The following is a 20,498-nucleotide window of genomic DNA, read 5'->3' on the forward strand; positions in this document are numbered from 1 at the left end:
GTTTGAGATCATTCATAGTGGGTGGCCCTCACAAGCTTCTAGACTCTCTGTGGTCATCCAGAAACCAAATGCTCCACATTGAGATCAATGTTCAGGACTTAGGGGTCTCCTAGTGAGGACAATAACCCTTTTCCTTCTTGTCTGTTTTTCTGAGAGCTTTGTTGGGCAAGGTCATGGCAGGGAAAGTAAACGGTGGAAAAGACAAATGGCCTCCATGTCCAAGAAGCAGCAGGACCCTGAGGGAACAGTGTGGGCTTGGGTGCCACGCCCCTGCCCTCTCTGTGTCTGCCCAGAGGAACCACGGTGACTGCAGCTAAGGTTCTCCTGTTCAGGTCCAGCTAGAAGGTGGGGTGGGGATGCTGAGTCAGTGGGCTTGGCAATTTGTCTGTTTACTAATGTTCTTTGAGAGGTATTTTGGCACAGGGCTAAGGCACTGAGGGAAAATGTGGGAAACTTGGCTTATGTGTCTGGACTTGCCACTAACTCCTGGAAACACATGTGTAGTGCTGGACAAGCCACTTGCTCCTTGTGAGACTCAGTTTCCTCATCTGTATGTAAAATGAAGGGATGGGCCAGATTTCAAAGATCCTTTTCTCTGTAGACTTTCCCTGACTTTGTGGCTAACAATGTCAAATTTGCTTGCTGATTTCCACGCGTAGCCCCTACCCAAAGAAGGGGTCTTGGCACGTGTTTCTCTTCTGAGCGTTGGCACCTGAGTATCCATGAGGTGAGAGTAAAAGGTGTGGGGTTCACATTCAGACAGCTCTGGACTTGAGTGACACCTTCATGATCCACTAGCTGAGTGATCTTGGCCAAGTGGTCTTGGTTTAATTTCTTAACACCTCAGTTTCCACCTCTGTGGAATGGGAATAATAAGAATACCTACCTCATGAGATGGCAGTGAGGATTTGACAAGTTAATAGGTAGAGCTTTGCACTGCTCCTGGAACGTAGTTAAGCTCTGAGTTACTGGTTGCAACATTTTTCCAAACGGTGGTGAGACAGATTTGGAGTCTAGGCCATTTGCTTCCTCCTGAGATGTTTGATTTCTACTCTAATTGCCCCTGCTCTTGTTTGGTAGCTGGAGAGATTTGCTCACAGTGCTGAAGAGCCCAGTTTCAGAACTCAGAGTCTCCATCAAAAACCCATTACATTACATTGGATGGGCTGTGGAATTGGAGCTCCGAGCTCAGAAGCCCTACTCTACAGGACCTTGAATGTCAGAGCTTTAGTTTTCCACACCTGTAAAGGGGGGACATAATAGAAGGTAATTAGAGGGGTTATTGTGAGGGTCAAAGGAGAGAGCATCGGAGCTGGTTGAGTTGTACTTAGGAGCTGTTGTGCCTTGAGGGGTGACACTGGACTTCTCTGTCCTGGAAAGCCTAAGCTCATGCCTGAGGACAATACTGTCCACTGAGTCCTCCGCAGAAAGGCCTGCTGATGCGCAAAGTCCACCCGCAGGCCGCCCTCCCTGCAGCTGTGAGGGAGAAAGCTTCTCACCTCGCAGACAGGGGTGAGCTCACTAGGAACCCCCGGGCCACTGCAGCCCCGAGAGCTCCACCCTTTGGAGACTGTGCCGTCCTGTGCGGAACCGAGCTGGTAAGACAAGCCGCTTCCTGTATCCAATTCATCTGTGTCAGGAGAACGGGGCTCTCTGTCCACACAGCATCTGCCTTGTATAGGATGACCGTTTTGCCCCCTTCAAAATAGAAAGTGGATCTGAGTCACCAGGCCTGACAGTGTGGGTCCTCCCAGGCGATCAGAGGAAGATCATTAAATATGAAATTTTCAAAAGGAATGCCAGCAAATGGTGGCTGATTTCACAAATATACTCAATTTCTTGGCCATATACCCATCTACTGCTGTTTTGCATTTTGTTCAATTTTTTTTCCTAAATGAGGCAATAAAATCCACTTAATTGATTCAGATCCTCTTTATTACTATTATTACCATGTTTACATCACTCTTTCTATCTCTAAGTTAGTTATAACTACTGAGATACATACCATTTGATATACTTCCCGTCAATCAAATGACCAACGCTTATTGCACCTCCTACTTACTCTACACTTAACCGTTATATTGAACAAGAAGAGTCGTAAGACAAACTAACTTAAGGAGCCCATAGTCTATTGTAACATCAAAATAACGCAGATGAGCCCGGCCAGCATGGCTCAGCCTGCAATTGAGCACCGACCTGTGATCCAGGAGATCGCAGTTCGAGCCCCCATCACGGCACGTGCCCAGGTTTTGGGCTCGATCCCCAGTCGGGGGCATGCAGGAGGCAGCTGATCAATGATTCTCTCATCATTGATGTTTCTATCTCTCTCTCTCCCTCTCTCTCTCTGAAATCAATAAAGACATATTTAAAAATAAATAAAATAAATAAATAAAAATAAAATAAAATAAGTGCTCTCATTAAAAACAAACAAACCCACACACAGATGAAATAGTTAATGAGCAAAGTGCATCGCCGTGATAGTGTCTCAGGCACACAGGCAGTTGGAGTTTCCGTGAGAGCAGAGCAACTGGGTTCAAGCCACAACCCCGCCACTTACTTGGGCACTTCTTTGAGCCTCAGTTTACTGATCTGTGAAATGGAGAAAATATTAACAGGCATGAAGGCTGTCACAGGCCAGTGCTTAGCACACAATAAGTGTTCAGTACATGTTATTATGGCTGATGTTTGCAAGCTACATAAAGGTAGTTTAAAGAATATATTTGTTGTCTGCTTTAGGTCACAGATAACATGACATCTGGAAAACCAGCAAGTAAACAAACTTACACCTTGCACATAATAAGTTACAAATAAATTGGGATTTAAATATGAAATTATAAAATTATTAGAAGAAACCCTGGGAGATTTTGGCAGTCACCTGAGTGTGTAGAAAACCCAGAAACCATTAAAAAAAAAAAAGGCTTCTACAATAAATTCTACTACCTAAAAAAAAATTGTCTGGGGAAAAACAATTAAAAAAAACACATAGTTAAAAGTTTAAAACAAACTGGGGAAATATTTGCAAGTCATATAATAAAGTGGTATTTTCCTTATATATAAGAAAAAAATTTAAGAGAAGACTTGAAACCTCATGGGAAAAATGAAAAAGGTATATGTGAAAATATCCCCAGCCTCATTCACTGTAAGAGAAATGCAAACTAAAAACACACTGAAAATACCATTTTTTGTCTATCAGATGGGCAGAATTCAAAAGGCCTGGCATCTTATGTGCTGGCAAGGGTGTGTGGAAACAGACGCGCTTGTCCTCTGCTCGTGGGAGGGATGTGGACTGATGGAAGCTTTGTGGAGAGGAATCAGCCAACATGTGTAAAAATTACAAATTTACACGCTCTTTGGCCCATCAACTCTATTCTAGGAATTTATCCAATAGACACACTCAGCAACACCCACAAATATGCATGCAGGTTATTTTATTGTATCATTGTTTCCATCAGCAAATGTTTGTATATCACCCAAATGCATGTCAGTAGGAGGCAGGGTGAACAAATTACGGTTCTTCCAAGGAAAGGAATATTATGCAGCCATCGAAGGGAATATGGATGCATTTTATGTAGCTACACAGAATAATCTTTTACAAATACGATGGAGGAACTGAGAGAGGACCATTTGTGTAGTATTATATTACAAGTAATCCTTCGAGTAAGAGGGGAAAATATTGTGCCTACCGGTTTGTTTCTGCGTGCATAAAATAGTCATGGACTTATACACAGGAGACTAAGCAATTGATAATAAATCGTTGGAACTGGACAGGCATGGGAGAGTTTTCATGTATACCTGTTTACCCTTTTTGAATTTTGAATCATATGATTGTGTTACCTCTTCTAAACAATTAAACAAAATTCCACATATGCATGCAAAACAGAGCCTTTCGTCTGGAGCACAGGATGGGATTTGTCTGTCTATAAAAGTCTGTTAGGCCCAAATTGGCAATGGGAATCTCAGAGAATTTCCAGAAGGGTAGAATCATGCAATTATAGTGCTGCAGAATGCCTAAGGTTCATCTTGCCAACTTGTTCAACTGAGAAGCTCTGTTGTTCAGTTGAGTCCAGGGATTTGTTCAGGGATTTGAGTGACTCACTGGGACCAGTGGGTAGAAATGTCTGTTTGTGCCAGCAGGTGGCCAGGGGCTGCCCAAGGATCCTGCTCCCTTCTCCCTACCTGCTGTGAACCCTCAAGTAGCAAATACTGGAGTCAGTGGGGCAGGGATGGGGGGCTCTAGGGAAAGGGTTAAGGGAGCCATGTAATTTTGAATCACAAGTGTCTGCAGGGCTAAGATGTCACTGTGGAAGGCATGGAAACGTAATGGTTGGAAACACAGGGTCTTTCCACTCAGCCCCAGTTGTCAGCAGGTGTTGGAAATAACCCATCCTTTGGGCCTAATAGGGCTGGATGGTTTTGTCGCTGACCTATGGTCTGATCTCCTGAATAACTCTCAAAACTTGGCCTCCCCTGTCAGGCCGTAGCAGAAGATTTAATAGCACTCGCTGATTTATGCTGGCCGCTGTAATCAAATTCAGAGCTGAGGCGCAGCCAGCCTTGGGGAGGTTTCTTGATGTTCCCTGGGCTCCTAATAACATTGTCTCCTCCTTCCTCTCTGTTTACCACATGCCATTTGGTCAAATTAGAACTTGAACTCAAAAAAGCAGATGCCTTCCTTTAGATAAGGTCCAAAAACATTCCCTTGTGGGAGGGAAGAGGGATGGATTTGTCTCCTTGAATCTATGCACAACCAAAAGAGTCACTTTTGATATATGACTAAAATAAAGACCAACATGGGATGATTTTTTTTCATCCTTGCAACTAGGGCAGACTTTTCCTCCTCAAGACATCCCTATCAGGGCAGAGGAGAACGTCCTTCTCACATTTTTTGTGGAGATTCAGTTACCTGCCCACAGTCTCCTAGTGAGTGGCTCCAGGCTCCTCCAGGCAACGTTGGTGCCCTAGCTCTGTGCAGCCCCAGGGGCCCCAGATATTTGCAACAAGGGCAATGGACTGACCCCAATCCTAACTGTTGTGAAGGTATCTTCTGGTTCTCTGTTGCCTACTTAAAATTATTTTATTCTTTTTTATTACAAAAATTTTCAAACATTAAAAAGAAAAGTGGAAAGAATTGTCCAGGGAACACCAGTACCCACTGTTATGGGCTGAACTGTGTTCTCCCCAAATCCATAAGTTGAAGCCTTAACCCCAATACCCCAGAATGTGACTATTTGGAGATAGGGCCTTTCAAGAGGTGATAAGGTTAACTAAGGCTGTAAGGGTGGGCCCTAATCTAGTCTGACTGGTGTTCTTGGAAGAGGAAATTTGGACACAGAATGACACCAAGGATGGCCCTATGGACACAGCCAGAAGGCAGCCATCTGCAAGCCAAGGAGAGAGAGAGGCCTCAGAAACAACCATGCCTTCCAACACCTTAATCTTGGGCTTCCAGCTTTCAGAACTGTTAAAGATTAATTCCTGTTGTTTAAGTCCCCCGAGTACTTTTGCAGTCCTAGCAAACCAATATGCCCACAACATGGATTCTGCAGTCATTGTCATTTTGCTATAGTCACTCTATCATATATTTGTTTATCCATCCATCTTATTTTTTGACAGATTTCAAAATGAGTTGCAGATCCTTTGCCCACTTTGAAGACTAAATTATTCAGCAGAGAGGGTAAATGCACAATTGATTACAGGTGACAAGCACACATGATTGATCCCTCTTTGTGGCCAGGATACTAAGGGGCAACTACGGTCCTACAGTGTGAGTTTATAAACTGGGAAGCTGAGACCCAAAGATGAGTCACTGTAAGTCTTGATTAGAAAGACAAGGAACTGGATGTTGGTAAACTCCTCCAACTTCAGCTGGCTGAGGGGACACCTGCCATTTTTGCTGAGGTTCCCTGCTGATTCTCTTTGGCTGGTTGGGGTATGGGCATGGGAGGTCACCACCCTGTGTTGGTAACCACATTGTCAGGTCTCCAGGGTGAGACATCTGGATTTAATCCTGGCATAGTACCCACTGGCTGTGTGTGACCTTAGGTACCTCCCTAAATATGTGAGCCTTGTCTGAAATGAAGATGATAGTTCTAATACATAGCTTGTGGGGTTGTTGTGGGGATCAGAGAAGGATAGTGAGTGCTCATGGAATGCTTCCCATGGTTGGTGCATCACTGCTGGGGTAGGGCTATGCTATCTGCTGTAATAAGCAAGTATCCACATTTTAGTGACCTAATCTGATCAAAATTTCTGCTCACCCAGCTATCCAGTGTCCCTGTATAGGACTCTCCTGGTGGAGATTCTCTCTCAACTGATTTAACAGGATTGTTGCTAAAACTGGACTCTGCAAGGACAGACACGGAAACCCAAGTTCAAAGCCTTGTTGAGAGCCTGACCAAAGTCTGGTCAAAGAGAGAGTATTTGTCAGTGGGAAGGTAAAACCCATGTGCTCCAACTTACTTCTCTGCCCACCTAGGTTTGGGTGTGATAGTTGACTTGAGGTGCCCTGGGGCTGGTGGGACCCTAGGCTCTGCCCCCCAAATGTGGATGTCTTTGCCTCACATTGGGAACTCTGGGTCCTGGGGAAGGGTGCTGAGTTATCCAGGCCATACACTGTCCCTGCACAGCTGGGGTAGGAGACACAGCAGAGGGGAGATGCAAGGCAGGCTTCGCTTCAGTGGGGATGAACAGGCAACAGGCCCACATATGCCAATGGTGGGGACAGAAGCTTCTGGAACAGTGCCCAGGGAGGCGGTATTCCAGAAGTGGTCTTCTGGCCTGGTTGATAAATACCAGAGCTTCAATTAAGACAAAATATTGTGAATATGACACCTGCCGACAGCTGCAGGAAGATCCCGGAAACTTTTATTATGAATTATATTTGCAGGCAGCTCTGCTGTGGTGAGCTGGTGCTTGGGCCAGGGAACCTGAAGAAACCCAGCAGGCCAGCTGCCTTGAGGGCATGGACTGCTCTTCAGGGGAGAAGGGGAGAGAGTGTGATCACCCCTGTTCAGGGCCCTTATGAAGGACCATTGTTTCTCAGTCCTTGATAGAAGCTATAACTGGAAAAGGCTTAGAGCTCACCTTGCCCAATGCTTCCAAGGCCCCGTGGAGAAGTGAGTTCTCCAAGGTCACACAACAAGTTTCTGACCACACCAGGGCTGGAGACCAGGATTCCTAATCCTAGGTGGGCATGCTTGGCTGTAAGGCAGTTAACAGTCCTCAAGCATTTGACTTAAGGAAATTCAAGCGTTAGTGCTTTGAGAGACAGAGACAGTCAAAGTTAGAGATAGGGAGGCCCAGAGACAGAGAGTGAGACTTGAGACAGTAAAAAGAGGTGCAGGAGAGAAACATAGAAAAGAGAGACCTTCAGGAACGTGAGTCATTAGGTTCAAAATAGAGGTTTGCCCACCTGCAGAGTTGGATAGGACCTCAGAGTCATCTAGTTCAGTAGCCGGAAATTTTGCAATAATGAAACAAAATATAGTTGAGTGGTTTACTTGTGTAAACCTTTTAAGGAAAACTTTGATGCTGAATGGTAAAAAAAATTTTTTTTTGGTGCTAAAAGTGGCAAAACTTCCATCTCCAAGGGTTTATGAAATTAGGTTTGAAAAATGAAGAGTTACAGGAATATGACCCTGCAACAGGGGGAATTTGAGAAAATGTGATGTGGATATTTCTACCACTGTCTGAGGTTCAGGACTGACCACCCCATGCCTTCCATGCTGCTTTCTCTGATGTCTCAGATTCTGTGTTTCTGAGAACAGAGGGAAATGCCCCAGAGAAGGAACAGAGCCTAACCCTTCTTCCCTCACTCCTCTCATCTTGTTCCTATCAAATCTTCTCTGCCTTCAAAGCTTGGCTCAAATGCCACCTCTTCCAGGAAGCTTTTCCTGATTTCTCACTTGAATTCCCTGCCCCAACTGGTACCCAACATTTCCTCCTGTTAGTCCCTCTAGACACCCAGCTCCATGTTAGCCTCTTTTCTTTGCCCACTTTGTACAATAGTTATCTTTGAACATGTTGATGAAAGAGCCCCTATTCTATGCCAGGAACTCCAAAAGCCTTAGCTCTAATCCTCGCAAAAAAGCAGCAAGGTGTGTTTCACCAATACCCACTTTACAAAGAAAAGAGCTAAGGTTCAAAGACGGTGAACAATTTCCTTGAGGTCGTATAGCTAGTAAGTGGCACAGCCAGGACTCAGCCCAAGTTTGCTTGACTCCAGGGCCTGCACTCTTCCCAAAGCACCGAACAGCACATTCTGAGGACAGGATCTGTGTCTATTCATTTTGTCTTGTACACATTTGATATTCAATGTGTTTTTCTGAATGAATGAAACAGTAAATGAATGAACGAACACATGAAATATCCTTCCTTTTGAAGGCGCTATCTCAGGGGTCAGCCCACTACAGCCTGCTAGCCAAGTCCAACATGCCTCCTATTTTTATAAGTAAAGTTTTATTATAAAACAGCCACACTCATTCCTTCATGTATTGTCTATGGCTGCTTTCTTGGACAACATGAGTTACCGTGTAACAGAGGCCATGTGGCCCATAGAGCCTAAAATATTTCCTATCTGGCTCTTTCCAGAAAAAGTCTACGGACTTCTGCTATGGTCTTTACTCAGCTGGTTGAAACGACAGTGCTTATTGCTAAATACTAATAATCTTGTCTTTATGATCTGGAATAGTGTGTGTCTGTGGGTGGGTCGGTGGGTGAGTGGGTGTGCATGCCTGTGCATTGGGTACATGTACCTTGTGTATGCCCCTTTATTATTTTACAGGCAGGCTTTATCTAAAAAGGTTTACCCCACAGGCCCTTTGGAAATACATATATTTTTAAATTAAGCTTCTTTTGGTTCACGGCACCTTGGCATATACATGATGAAGGCTGAGGGACCCTGGCAACAAAAGTCTTCCCCGAAGCAGAGGAAGGCAGACTCCCTGGACAGTCGCAGTGGGGGTGGACTTTGAGCCTTGCCAGGACAGTATTGTCAGGGCAGTTTTTGAGCTGAATGAAAAGCAGCCTGAGTGATGGATTACACTCTGTTTCATCTCTGCTCACAGTGGCAATCAGCATCCCAGGCTCCCAACCTCACCTCCTCCCCTGGGCCAAGAGCGCTCTTCCTCTCCCAAGCTGCCCTCTAGTGCAGCCTCCTGAGAGGCCAGCACGCTACTTACCCATTCCTGCTCCCGGGAGCTGAGGACTGGCCTCTGGACCCCTGGCATCTGGGCCAGGAGCAACACCAAAGCAGGGATTGGCTGTCTCCCACCCCAAGTGCCCAGCAGGCCAGGGACTGGGACCGCTTGGGGGCGTGACAGATCTCAGCCTGTCTCCAGCATGTGCGCCCTGGTCAGTCTGCCTTTGGCCTTGCCCACGATGACAGGCCCATCACTCTGCCTCACTCATCTGCTCACCATTTCAGGACTTCTCTGTTACGCAGCTTGCTGCTTGGGTGAGTTGTGCCAGTATGTGTGTATGCATGTGCATTTGCATGTGTATATGCATTGTTTTGGGGGAAAAAGGCTCTCAGAAAGCAGCCTTGTTCTGGGAGCCCTCAGCAGCCTTTAAATTTTAAACTTCTCAGCCAGTGTTGGAACCGCAACATAAAGGGTTTGCCAGTGGAGTTGGGGGGAGCTTGGCATACATGCTCATGTGTGTGTGCACTTGTGTGTGCCCCTCTTGTGACCTTGACAGCCGAGTGGTAGGCTGGCAGCTGCTGTTCCCTTGGCTCTGGAGTAATATCGTGTTCCGTGGTCTGGGGCCAGTCCTAGGACTGGTGGCCTCTCCATCACGATTCCTGCTGACTGGCTTGGGTGACACAGCTCACCATCCCAGGGGCAGCAGCCACCAAGCCACCAAACTGTTGTAGGTTGTGTCCTCACCTGCCCCCGATGCCTGCCCATGAGCAAATTGCAACGTGGCAAATCCTAATATGGTCTTTCAGAGAGGTTCAAATACCTTCAACTCTTAGGAACAGAATTTGTGTTTCAAGGTGTGTGTGGTACGTGTGGGCATTAAAGGAAAGCTGTATGGCAAAACCTTCTCCGGAATATGTGAATTGGGGAAAACCTGGTAAATAGCAGCCAGAAAAGGTGAGAACTTGGCTGTGGCTGAGCCATCCTAAGGGCCCAGACACTTAGTGATGTTGTGCCTGTCACCTCTCCCCCACTCCCCTCCTCGTGGGTCCTTCTCAGCAAGGCAGGGAACAGTCCAAAAGGAAGTTGAAGTTGAAGTTGAACAGCCCACCAACTGCATGAGCAGCTGCAGAACAGTTAGCAGGTGGCTGCACCTGCAATTTCCCCAACCTGCGAAGACAGGATGTTTATGTCACTTCTTTCCTTTGGTGGCGTCTAGTGACACGTTTGCTTGATTTGAGGGGGATACTTCTTGATATAAAAAGAAGGAGGCAGAAACAGAAAGGGCTGTCTCTAGTACCCTAGACAAGTACCCCGGTCTTGCGAGTGGGAGATCTGCAAGGACACAGCGCTGATCCTGGCGTTGGGTGTATAAAAAGGACTTGGGGGGTGGTTTGAGCCAAACTCCTCTGGTCCAGGTGGAGAAACTGAATCTCAGATTGAAAAGAGAACGGTGCCATGTCACAGGGTCACTTGCATCCGGACTCCTACTCTTTGATCCAAGTCCCTGTATTTCCAAGAGTAAGTTGGAGTGAGTCACTTTCCAAGGCTGTGCCCCAGAGTCAAGAGGGTCTGGAGTCCAAAGGGCAAAGCCAGCATCAACCAGAGCAAAACAACCCCAAATGTTTGCCCAAAGCCCACGTTAGACTGGGCACTGTTTCTGTCCGCAATTTGGCACTGCAGTGGCCCACGTGCAATATGACTTCGGTGCCTTTGCCTCAGGACAAGTGCTCCCGAAATTCTGTCCTGGTGGGCATCTCCAAGGCAGCTGCCTGGGGCTGAGCCACATGGCACAGCCAGGTGTCTGCTCCCCGTGTACACACGCAGGATTTTTCCATCACAACAGAGCCTGCCGGGGCTTTTCCAGCCTGGACCCTGAGCTCAGACATGATTCCACGGAGGCAGCATAGTCCAGAGAGAGACCCACAGGCCACTCAGATGACACCAAAATAGACATGCGAAGTCCTGGCTTAGTTGTCTGGGAGGAAGAGGCGGGGGGTGGGGGGAAGCTGTTCCCAAACACGTCCACCTGATGGAAATATTCTGAGTTGGAATGAGCTGTAAATAAACTAGACTGTGCTAAAAACAAACATCTCCAGGGAGCTGGGGGGAGAGGGGGGCAGGAATAGATGGTCTTCACCTGCTGAAAATGAAGTAGGTCAAGAGGGGAAAGAGATGGGGAGGGATGAACCATGCAGATGCCTCCGCAGGAAAAGCAACTAATAATTTACTCTCACTGAGAGTTCTCCAGTTTCCAGGAAGAAATTAGAGGTGATTGCTTTAAATGTTGCAGGGTCTTTCATAGGTGGAAGGCCACACAGGGCAAGGGGTGAAGGGAGGCGTTGCAGGCCATATATGGTCTGGAAAAATAAATGGTCAGGCGTGCACATGAGCCAGGCGAACCTGCCAGCTCCTAAGGTGTTCCCAGCTGGGAGAAGCTTTGTGCATCCTCAGCTCTGAGCTGTCTGCTGAGGTCAGAGAGAGGCAGAGGAGAAGCTGCACCTGGGGGGCCGTGGAGGGTCCTGGAGTGCCCGTGGGTGTCCGCCAGCCTTCCCCACACACCCGAGACAGAGTGGAGCAAGGGAAGCTGCCCACCCCTAGCTTTAGGGAAGCAACTAGAAGAGGAATACCACTGGCGTTAACATCAAGCTTTATAGCAATATAGCTATATTAGTTTACCGCCACTAAAGAGAAAAGCAGCCTGTGACAGCTGAGCGGGCCTGCCACTCCCAGCCAAGCCATGGTGCTCTCTCTCCTGTTGAACATAAATGATCTCACAGAACAACATCAGACAAGGTCACTCTGCAACTGTGATGGATCAAGACAAAAGCAAGGCCACTTTGCCCCCATGTCAGACACAGACAAAATAAAACCATCAGCCAACCACAGAAATGATCCACTATCCCTCTGTGCCTGCTAATCTGAGTGACTGCTGCTCCCTTACCAGCCCCAGCTTCAGTCTCCATCCTTCCCCTCTTCTAGCTGAGAATTAAGACAGTCAGAGACTAGCCCTTGCTTCCTGAAGCATCCAATCCAGAGTAGGGCCAGACTTGGCTTCCTCACAGTCTCCCCCAAAATCACCTGCAAAAGCCCCAATCCTGGGGTAAATCCTTTCTCATGCCCTGTTATGAAGATGCCCCATGGTTCCCCCTGGTGTGCATGCTCCCTCTTGGCAGTGCGTCAGTAGAGCCAGCTGTGTTCAACTACAGGTGCTTTCCTGATGGTCTTTGGTTGAAGGGCACTGTTACTGTAAATCTCGCATAGCTGTTACAGGAGCCCCTTGCCTTCTTCTTACACCCTGACCTTTATTTCCACCCACATTGCAGTCATAGTGCAGAAATCTCGAGGGAGGACTCTGGAACCAGACTCTGGGTTCAAATCCTGGCTCTGTCCCTTCCTAGTTGTATGACCTTGGGCAAGTCGCATTACCTCTTTGCCTCAGTTAACTGATCTGTAATATGGGGGTGGTGATGATAATAATAGTACTTACCTCTCAGGGTTGCTGTGAGGATTAGGTAAATTTATATGAGTGAAGCATTTAAATGGTGCCTGGCATATTGTAAGTATTTTTGTTTGTTCATTTGTTTTTTATTGATTTCAGAGAGAGGAAAGGAGAGGGAGAGAGAGATAGAAACACTAATGATGAGAGTCATTGATTAGCTGCCTCCTGCACGCCCCCTGCTGGGGATCAAGCCCGCAATCCGTGCATGTGCCCTGACCAGGAATCTAACCTGGAGATCTACTGGATCATAGGTCAGCGTTCAACTGCTGAGCCATGCTGGCTGGGCATAAGTGGGTTTTTTGTTGTTGTTGTTTTTGTTTTTTTAAAATATATCTTTATTGATTTCAGAGAGAGGAGAGGAGAGGGAGAGAGAGAGATAGAAACATCAGTGATGAGAGAGTCATTGATCGAGCCCACAACCCGGGCATGTGCCCTGACCGGGAATCGAGCCCCGATCACCTAGATCCTAGGTCAACGCTCAACCGCTGAGCCACGCCAGAATGGGCCATAAGTGGTTTTTTAAAAATTAGTTTATCAAACACTTGAGGACTCTCTAGTGTATGCCAGTTACTATGCTAGATCCTGGGGATAAAAATGGCTCCTATCCTCTGGGAAAGCACGGGTTAGAGAGATACAAGGAAACAGATTCACCCCATGGATAGAAGTTAATATAGGGGTAAGCCCAAAGAAAAGCATAGCAGGACCCCTCAGCATTGGCCTGGGAAATCAAGGAAAGCTTCCTGGTGGAGGCAGCTCCTGACAGCTCTTGATGTACAGTAAGAATCTCCAGGATCGGCCTGGGTAGAATATGAGCAGAAGGGCCTTGTCAGCCACTCAAGCTCCACAGGCTTTACCATCTACAGGTCTGGGGCACCATTTAGGCATCTTTCTGCCCCCCCCCCCCCCCCCAGGGCTAGCCCAATACCTGCAAAGCACTGTGCTCAAATTAACAAATGATTAACACCAAATTTGGCAGCTTTCCCTACAAACTAGTGCCTCCTCTGACTTTTCCATCTCACACACTGACCACTGTTGCCCCGGGTCCCCAGCAGCATCCTAAACTCCCCTGATTCTTCCTCCTCTTTCCCTGCTGCACTGGCCCCAGTTCCCTTCTCAGTCACCTGTGCATCAAGTGACGCCGTGTGGCAGCGAAGCTAGGGGGGCCCAGGGCCCTCTCTTCATCTCTTCACACCCATGGATTGAGACGTTTAACTGCAACTCTCCAGCGAGCATGGGTGACACCCAATGTGAGAGTAGAGTCTGGAGTCAAATGTGTATTGAAACCATGGGTCGCCCTCTCTTGTAATCAATGCTACCTCCAGGCCTGGCTGCCTCCTTCTCTTAACGATCCCTTTGGAGACAGAATCAAAGTTGTTCACAACCGCTCCCTTCTCCCCGAATGCTGGGGGCACATTATGCATCTGTTTAACTTTGAATTCCTTGCCCCATCTACAAAGTGAATGCCTGAAGGAGAAATGGACAGTGCGACAGTCAGTGTCCCTGTCCTTTGCTCGTTTATCTTACTCATATCATCTCGAGAAGGCTCAGGGAGGGCTCTGCCAAACAGCAAACAGGAGGTGTGCTCACCCCTAACTGGTAGGAGTCAGATTCGGAAATGCAGGGTGGCAGCGTGGGTCTCCCTGGGCACAGTGGGCATGACCGAGGCCCTAGACCTGACCCCACGCTAACGAGCAGCAGTTTTCTCTAAACAGCCCTTCCTGGCCTGGATCAGAAGAAGCGGGGCAGCCACAAGACATGCTGCCTGCTGACACCCCCTCCGCCCCCACTGTTCCCGCCACCATTCTTCAGAGGGGGCCGAAGTCCGGTGAGTACCTGAGGACAGGTGAGGGAACAGGAATGGGGGCTCCTCGGTGCCCGCCACGCTGCCCCGCCCCACTCCTTCATCCCTCAAAGTCCGCTCCCCCCAGGATCTTCTCTGAGGGATTCGGGCCCTTCCTCTCATACAGCAGGTGGAGCCTGGAATGGACATTTTCCAATTTCTGCCTTGACTAAGTTGTGGAGGGGATTCTTCTCAGCAGGGAACTGGATTTGGCAAAGTGTCCCATCTTCCCCAAAACAATGAGGTGAATGGATAACTTTCTGGGCTCCCATCAACAGCTCAGATATGGAATTTCCCCTTTAGTTTGTCTTCCCTACAAGTATTTATGAAATTTCCCTCCACAGCCATATCTAACAGACCATTTTTGAGAAGTGACGCAGGAAACGGTCCTCCTGCAGCCTCCTGTAGAGGGAACAGAATTGGGAAAGAGAGGAAAAGGTAAAGGAAAGAGCAGGATTTGGGAAGCTGACCTAGAAGACAAGAGGCAGGGCATTCTAGGGACTTGAGAGTGTCAGATCTTTCCAGAAACTCAACCTGTGCTGTCCAATACAGCAGCTAGCCATATGGGCTGTTGAGTACTTTTAACATGCTAGTTTGAGTTGAGCTGCACATATAAAATACTCACTGAATTGTGAAGACTTTGTATGAAAAGAAGACTGTAAAATACCTAATCAGTAATTTTTAAATATTGAATATGTGTTGAAATGATAATATTTGGTGTATACTGGGTTAAATAAAATATATTATTAAAATCAATTTCACTTGTTTCCTTTTACTTTTTTAATGTGGCTACCAAAAATGTTAAAACTGCATATGTGACTCACATTGGTGGCTCACATTTTATTTCCTTTGGACAGTGCTGTCCAGACATTGGATAGAGGCCCCTGAAATAAGCTTCCCAACTCCCATCATTGTAGCTCTGTAATCCATTCAAACCAGGTGCGTCTCAAGAGCAGATAAGAGAACAGACCCTGGTGGCCAGGAAGGCCATCTTCTTGGGACACCCATTGGGGTGTCAGGGAAGCGCCAGACTTGGGAACTGGACTATGGAGCAGGTCTGTGTCCAGGGTGGTGACCCTCCTTCTGTCCCCCAAGTCTGACCTATGACCCTTTATTGCTTTGCATTGAAGCTTCTCTCCCCAGACATGAAGAATCTCATCCTGGAACTGGAGACCACACAGTCCCCGTGCGCCCAAGGATCGCTCGGCTCCCCTGGGCCTCCTGGCCCCCAGGTTGGTGCATTCCACAAGACCTCTCCTCCTCTCCTGCTGTCTTCTGCTCAGAGCAGTGAAGCCTCTCAGAGATGCCCATTTTAATGTGATATGGGGGCTTTTTTTCCTTCTCTGGCTCACCTCCAGCTCCAGAGCCACATGACTAGAACACAGGTCCTTTGGGTGAATTCTGGCCCCCCAGTCTTGGTTTCCTCACCCATGCAATGGAGATAAATGCAGTACTGAACTGAGGGTGGGGGACCAAATGAGATGCTGCTTAGATGGTGTGGTTATTATTATAGTTTCCATCAAGCACTTGATGACAATGGGTTGCCCCTTCTGTGGCCATCGACCCCATCAGTGGACCCAGAGGTACCTGCTCTCAGTGCAGCAAAGTGAAGGCAAATGGGACCTAGAGCACAACCCTGGTGAAACAGTTCCACCAGCACATTTTAAGAAATGAAAAAAACTGAGGCTTGGAAAAAAAGAAAGACATGAACAAAAACTCTCCACCTTCCCCCTCCCCCAAACAGAAGGAGAATAAACCAAAGATGGTGGTTTCCAAACTTATCTGCACATTAGAATCCCCTGGGAACTTCAAAAATCCCTGATGATCGTGCCCCTCTCGCTGAGATTGTGGTGTAATTGGTCTGGGGCGTGGCCTGGTCTTGGGGACTTTTAAAAGATCCCCAGGGAACTGTAATGTGCAGATAAGCTTTGGAACCACTGGCTGAGGGAGCTGTTTGTCATTTAGATGAGTCTCATAAAACCATATTTCAAACTGGCTTTGTGTTAGGAGTGCTCACTTGCAGATCTTGGGGATAAAATGGTAGCCTGGGGCGGGGGTGGGGTGGGGTGGATGGATTTTCTCTCTGCTGTACTGCGAAATTTGGAAAAGATTAGCCAGCTGATCATTTCATAGACGCATGAGCAGAAAGCAGCTGTATTCTGCTGTGGGTGTGCCAAGCCTTAGTGCAATGGGTCCCTGAGCTGGTGTCAGCCCCACCCCTGTGGCTGGGCAGTGGGACAAAAATATGCACTATTTACCTGCTCACATTCTTAATGTCTTAAAACAGAAGACTTTTGCTGCCCCTGCTACCCATAGATCCACCATGGGAATTTCTAAGTTGGCTGCTCCTGTGTGCAAAGGTGTAACTTGGTAAGAGCAAGTGAAAAGATAGGAGAGGCAGTGAAGCCTCTTGTTTTCAGCACACAACATTTCTTCAAGTCTCTTCAGTTGGTCTCCCTAAGCACTCAGGATGTTTCAGGCAACCCAAGAATTCCAGGGAGAAAATTAAACTCACAGAGAGTAGACACAAGCATTGCAACCTTGGGACCACTGGAAACACAGCTCTGAGAAGCTAGAAGAGGAAGAACACAGAAGAGGAGACTGGGCTGGTGTGCACAAGAGGGTCCTTCATGGGGTTTCTGAAGCCCTGAGTCTGCATAGAGAATGGAGTTGCTGGAGGCGTGTTCCAAGAGTTTTCTCGCGTTCCTGCCTCCCTCACCACCTGTCCTACCTTGGTCTGATATATACTTTCTTTGCTTCTTGGTTGTGTAGGGTCCACCGGGGCTTCCAGGCAAGATAGGACCAAAGGGAGAAAAGGTATGAGCCACTACTCTTAGTCCCCCTCTTCTTGGTAATTCTAGCCTGTTTTCTGAGGATTCCACTGAGCATTTTCTGGTTGAGATTTCAAGGCATGTGCCTTAGTGCATAAGGATGGGCTCCCTGAGGACAGGGCTGCTGCTGCGGGTGTGGGATCCCACTGGTGTATTCCGGCTGGGCCCACTGATGTGGCAGGGCTGCTGTGAGTGGCCAAGCCATCAAGCCACATGGGCATGCCCAATCATCAGCCCTCCTAAGCCCTCTGCTTCCAGAACTTCTCTTCCAAAGCAGCCTCCGCTTACCTGTCTTTTCCATCCATAGGGGGAGCTTGGCCGACCAGGAAGGAAGGTATGATCCGTGTTTCTGTCAGCATTACATGGGCAACTGTGCGTGTATGACTGTGTGTGCATTTCTCGGGGTGGGGAACCAGCAGTGCACTACTGTGGCGTCCAACCCATTGGATGGTAGTGGCACAGTCATCCTGATGATAACAATATTAGCCTTTCTCTTTCTGCCCACTCCTTCTATTAGGAGCTGGAGCCTGCTACTGCCATGCATTCAGTCTTCTTCCAGAGGCTGCCAAGCTCGGCCAATGCTCCCCCAGCCTCAGAGCATCTCATCCTGCCATCCATCAGAGAAACTCTCCAAGGACCCAACCAGTGGCACAAAATAACTCTCACTGTCTATTAGATTAAACGAGAATAAAGTGCCAAACAGACAGAAACAATTGGCTTTTGCTGAAATAAATGGGAGTTACTTTAGGTCACAGGGACTCTGAGTGAACCAAATACATGTTATCAAGATTCTCATTAGTGTCAGGAAGAAGAAAAGCAGCAGCCACTCGCTGTGGTCAATGGATGCTGGCACTGAAATTGTAGGTCTTGGTGATAGAAGGAGGCACAAAGCTTTGACCAAGAAAGATGCCTATGGTTCTAAATATAAATTACTAATTTTTTTGGTTCAATGTTTTATTCAAATACTTTCCTTATCAATTAGAGTTTCAAACAGACCTTTGCAAGGCAATGTCACCACCCTTTAGGGCACAGGTGACAACTCCAGTCAAGGCATGGTGGTTGTCAGTCAAACTGCTGGGCTGGAGAGGATTCTGGTGTGGTCTCCATGCTCAGAACTAATGAGGGCCATGATGAATTAGTGATGTGTGCCATGGATATGAGAAGCAAGAGTAGAAATTGGTACCCATGCAGTGTTTGTGATCCTTGGTTTAGGGGCTGAACTTCTGCTGGGCTAACTAAAATGAGCCAGTGTTTGCAGAGGTCAAGATAGACCCCCAAGACCTTGCTCAGACTCTTTCATTCAGGACTTACTCTTCCATAGCCCCAGGCTTAACTTGAGTTCCTTAGAAGCAGTGACAGAGATGGCATGCGCCATGTGCAAGTGAACCAGTTATTAAGGGAGCTCTCTCAAGAAGAGACTGAGAAGGGGGATCCAGATGGGGCAAGGGAAGAAGCCCACTGTGGGAGTGGTATCAGGTGATGTCCTCTTTCAGCGTGGGTCCCTGGGGGAGCTGGGCAGTAAAAACTGCAACCACAGTTGTAGGTTGCAGGAATGACTTATTACAGCAAAGAAGGTAGGCCCTGGGGGATGGGCACACTGAGCATGTGAAGAAGTTCTGGAGAGAGTACCAACAGCAAATGCTGCTGCTCTCCAAACATAATCCTATGCCATTTACACCATACCCTTGGGGAGATCCTATTGGAATGTAGGGACATTTGGGTGGGTGGGTGGAGGTGATAAAGAAGGAAAAACCAAGAAGTTTAGAATCCCTTCTCGGCCACCTTTCATTTCTTCAGTAGAATAACATCTTGTGTATTGACACAATGTCATACCAAGGGCTTTCACTTATGCCTAAGTGATCCAACTTTTTGGCCATCAGTTTTTGGAGATGAGGGTCCTAGGGCCATTCTATAGAGGCCCCATACTCCTCTGAGCCCGAGACAAATCTTGTTTCCTGGAAGAAAGGAAACAAACCCAGTTGTCCTGACTTTTGTTCTTTGACTTTGAAGGGTAGACCTGGCCCCCCGGGTGTTCCTGGCATGCCTGGGCCCGTCGGCTGGCCTGGCCCTGAAGGACCCAGGGTAAGTGTGGTGCGCTTTCAGGGCTCATGGGGTATCTTTCGAACATAAGGGAGAAGATGGCAACTCCCCTGACCCCAGGCACACAGTGAGTGACACTCACTTCCTCAAGAGGGGGAGGAAGAAGAGAGCACAAGGACTGCCCAGACGTCCTCAAGTATTTCATCCTTCACTTTGACTGCAAGACCTCGGTCAGTAACAGCTCTCCTGTAGGGGGAGAAACGAGGGGCTGATGTGATGATGGCCTCTTTCACAGGGGCCTGATTCTCCTTTGTCCTGAGAGTTAGCTTGCAGCTCTTTGGTTTCCCTGGGATGGGCTAAGAGGGCGGGTGTCTGGAGAGCTGTTGGGAGTCATGCTGATCCGGCTAGAGGTGGAGGGTTGAGGGGATTAGCGTTGGGGGACCAGGACAACCGAAACCCTGCATTCACAAGGCATCACCAAATGCTGATGACATCCCCTTCCTCAGGTTATGGAAAGCAAACACACCCACACCCATGCCCTTGTTCACATTCTTCCCACTTTGGTCATAGACTCAGGTGTAGAGGCCATGACTTGGGCAGGTGAATGTCACCATCTACTCTGATTCACTTACGGACAGAATTTGTAAGGGAATAGAAAACTATTCCCAGTCCTTGTAGGAAAAGTCCCAAGGATATATTTTTTAAAACTACTTGTATAAAGCTGAGCCATCCAATATGGCAGCCACTAGCCATATCTGGTTATTGAACCCTTGAAATGTGGCTAGTGCAACTGAGGAACTGACCTTCGCATTTTCACTAAGTTTGAATCTTAAAACTTTTACTTAACTCAGTTATTTGAAAACATTTAAGTGTGAGTATGGGAATCACATGTTGAGTATGTGAATCTTCTTTTTCAACTATACATTTTATGAACTCTAAATGCACTTCATGTATTTTGGATGAAAATTTAGCTCCTGAATTGAGACGTTGTTTAAGTGTACAATGCACAACAGATTTCAAATATTTATGAAAAATAGAATGTAAAATATCTCATTAGTACTTTTTATATTGACTACATGTTGAAATGATAATTAGATTTAATTAATTACAGTAAATAAATATATTGTTAACATCAATTTCACCTATTT

General features: G+C 47.3%; 1 protein-coding gene across 3 annotated transcripts in view; it reads left to right on the forward strand.

Annotated features, from left to right (window-relative positions):
• Window positions 1-20,498, forward strand: part of COLQ (collagen like tail subunit of asymmetric acetylcholinesterase) — a 501,022-nt gene that overhangs the window by 8,667 nt on the left and 471,857 nt on the right. Inside the window, exons 1-6 of one of the 3 annotated variants that reach the window (XM_087824616.1) lie at window positions 9,364-9,454; window positions 14,352-14,464; window positions 15,610-15,711; window positions 17,252-17,296; window positions 17,618-17,644; window positions 19,321-19,392. In XM_087824616.1, the coding sequence (XP_087680742.1) occupies window positions 9,379-9,454; window positions 14,352-14,464; window positions 15,610-15,711; window positions 17,252-17,296; window positions 17,618-17,644; window positions 19,321-19,392 (435 nt within the window). In that variant the 5' untranslated portion in view covers window positions 9,364-9,378. Of the gene's footprint in view, window positions 1-9,363; window positions 9,455-14,351; window positions 14,465-15,609; window positions 15,712-17,251; window positions 17,297-17,617; window positions 17,645-19,320; window positions 19,393-20,498 lie in introns of those variants that run through there. The other 2 variants (XM_087824614.1, XM_087824615.1) reach the window with 2 other exon arrangements.

Source organism: Miniopterus natalensis, chromosome 15 (genome assembly GCF_054644295.1).
Source record: "Miniopterus natalensis isolate mMinNat1 chromosome 15, mMinNat1.hap1, whole genome shotgun sequence".
In the NCBI taxonomy this organism is placed as follows: Eukaryota; Metazoa; Chordata; class Mammalia; order Chiroptera; family Miniopteridae; genus Miniopterus; species Miniopterus natalensis.